Source organism: Nanorana parkeri, unplaced genomic scaffold, assembly GCF_000935625.1.
Source record: "Nanorana parkeri isolate BGI_ZX_2015 unplaced genomic scaffold, ASM93562v1 scaffold635, whole genome shotgun sequence".
NCBI classification, from domain to species: domain Eukaryota; kingdom Metazoa; phylum Chordata; class Amphibia; order Anura; family Dicroglossidae; genus Nanorana; species Nanorana parkeri.
This window is the reverse complement of record NW_017306903.1, coordinates 913,630-916,649: the sequence shown is the minus strand read 5'-3', so window position 1 is coordinate 916,649 and position 3,020 is coordinate 913,630. Positions and strand designations below refer to the sequence as shown.

Sequence of the window (3,020 nt, the reverse complement as noted above, 5' to 3'; positions counted from 1 at the left end):
GGCCTTGCCCAAATGGTTGCCACTTGTTTAAAAGTGCAGATTAACAGTACCCTTCGCTGGAAACAACTGACCAAAATACTTTGGAGAGGTGTTTACTAGTGATGGGCAGAACAGGGCCGCAATTGGTTCATATTTGAACATCCGAAAAGTTTGAATTCGAACTCAATGCAAGTCAATGGGGTACAACTTTCAGAAACGATTGTCCCCTTTAAGAGGGCTTATATGCAAGTTATTGGCACGGGGGTCCAGGTACTGCACTAGGGGACAGGAATCAATGAAAAAAAAACATTTTTAAATGAGCAGTGATTTTTACATCACTTAGAGGGTAAGAATAAAAATGAAAAATTCCTTCAAATATCGTGCATGGGGGGTCCCCATAAACTGCCTGTGAAGTGGTGGACCTGTACGATGTATAGAACTGTGATCTGGAACGCTGTATACGACTCTGATGTAGAACGCTGTATACGACTCTGATGTAGAACGCTGTATACGACTCTGATGTAGAACGCTGTATACGACTCTGATGTAGAACGCTGTATACAACTCTGATGTAGAACGCTGTTTACAATTCTGATGTAGAACGCTGTATACGACTCTGATGTAGAACGCTGTATACGACTCTGATGTAGAACGCTGTATACGACTCTGATGTAGAACCCTGTATACGACTCTGATGTAGAACGCTGTATACGACTCTGATGTAGAACGCTGTATACGACTCTGACGTAGAACGCTGAATACGACTCTGACGTAGAACGCTGTATACAACTCTGACGTAGAACACTGTATACGACTCTGACGTAGAACGCTGTATACGACTCTGACGTAGAACGCTGTACACGACTCTGGTGTAGAACTCTGGTGTAGAACTCTGGTGTAGAACTCTGGTGTAGAACTCTGGTGTAGAACTCTGGTGTAGAACTCTGCCACAGAACTCTGCTACAGAACTCTGCTACAGAACTCTGCTACAGAATTCTGCTACAGAACTCTGCTACAGAACCTCTCTCTTTTCATTCCTGCACACTACATAGGGCTGCGGCATAAGCAGCCTTATATAGTGACCTTGCCCAATCATAACTCTAACAGAGTACTGAGCCCTGATTGGGCAAAGGCTTGCACCTGAACTGTGGTCAGATGCAAGCCTTTACCCAATTAGAGCTTCAGAAGGCGCATTGCCTTGTGGGATGTTGCGCGGTCGCTCGAACATGCAGCCCATCCCTAGTGTTTACATACCTTTGGCCATATAGCATGACCCAGCCCAGGCAATGGTTAAAATATTTATCTGCTCTATCAATCAGTTTTCATTTAAAAATGCATATTTCTTTAAAATAATGTTAAACATTTAGCTTAAATTAAACAAATTCAATTAATTAGGTGACTTCTTAATTGCACGATTATGGTAGAGAAGGAAGGGAGGTAGATAGGTTAGTTTGATTCAATGTTTTCATATTTTGTTCTAGGGTGCACGCAACTTTACCAAGGAAGTTGAGCTTGGCAGACAGAGTCAAAGCAAATCCATCGGGAACAAACGTGTAGTCGGCTTCATCTTCTGGTCGGACATCATCAATCACCAACTTGTGAATTCTGTAAAGTAAATGCAAAATACTCTTACTCTTCTTTCAGGTCTATTCAGAATGAACAGTTCTTCACTATATTTTTCTTCCCCCACTTCTCTGTCTCACAATCACAGATAACATCTGCATGTAATCAGTTATAATAAATTGGGAATTCAATGGTTTCTTTGATCATCTTTTTAATAGCAAAAGAAGGAGCACAGCATGTAGAAAATGCAACATAGAGAAGTTATCACTAAAGTTTGAGAGATATAAATAGAGTATTAGACAAGGGAAATTCTACTCACCCAAAATGTTTCATTTTGTGTGTATGTGGTCATTTAGTTGCTACCAGTATACTTTATCTGGAACCCTATCTATATTGTAATGATGACTGACTGCAGTTTAGTCACAATACTTTTTTTATTAAAGGATACAAAAAATATGAACCAGAACATATAGGTTTTGAGGCCACATACAATAACACATTCCATCAGAAGAGCAAAGCCATAGTCACCCAAATAGAGAACCCGTGGTATACAACCCTCCCATTCCACCCCACAAACAAGATTGCAGGCCAGTAAATCAGAGCATACATCCCCCCTACCGGAACATATAGTGAGTGATCCAGGGGTCACAGATCTTACAGAACTTCCGCATGGTGTAATGCCGAATGGCAGCAATGTGTTCGTTCACCAAATGCCAAGACATATTTAATTTAACTTGCAGCCCACTAGGCACTGCCGATTCCCAGGCCTTGGCCAAAACCTGTTTTGCACTCATGAAAATGAAAGTTAGCAGTATAAACTGAGCTTTGGCACATTCAGATGGCTTCAATAAAGTCAATAAAGCTTCCCAAGGATTTTATCAAACACTTCTTCTCAGTACCGTGTATACTAGTCAGTAAGTTCTAATCCCGAAACATTTAATTTTGGGACAGTTCCACCAGATATAAAGGAATGTGTCAGTATCAGGACAGCCCCTATAGACCCTCATACATACTTAGCTTTCCTTTGGAAGAGCATATACCATATCAATATTAATTTATAGTTTGCTTTAATGGCTATTGAGTTGATAGAACAAATACTGTATCCAAAATCTGGGTCCATTCTTGAGGTTCCCTGTGGAACTGGAGATCCCGTTCCCAGTGGACAACGTGTAGAAGAGGGACGATGGCCATCAAAAAGTGAGGAATAGATCATGGAAATGCCCCCCTTGCCATTGGGACTATGAAGGCAGGAATGCTGAAAAGGAGTAAAAGGCCATCGGAGAGTAGAATTGTGAGTGGCAGTCATAACAAAGCTCTTAATCTAGGGGTATTTAAAAATATCAGAGTAGGGAGTTAATAGGTCCATTGAAGAGAGTGCAAGCTGGCAAGCCCATCAAGCGTTGGCAATTTACAGATCCAGTGCAACTCCACCTTAACCCAATTGGAAAATCTCTGAGGTTCCTCAAAACCTGGGGGGG

General features: G+C 41.4%; 1 protein-coding gene across 1 annotated transcript in view; it reads right to left on the bottom strand.

The window, feature by feature from the left end:
• Nucleotides 1–3,020, bottom strand: part of MYBPC2 (myosin binding protein C, fast type) — a gene marked incomplete at its 3' end in the record, with an annotated part of 63,837 nt that overhangs the window by 48,401 nt on the left and 12,416 nt on the right. The window contains exon 5 of the mRNA XM_018563138.1: nt 1,478–1,584. Coding sequence (XP_018418640.1) covers nt 1,478–1,584 — 107 coding nt within the window. The remainder of the gene's footprint in view (nt 1–1,477; nt 1,585–3,020) is intronic.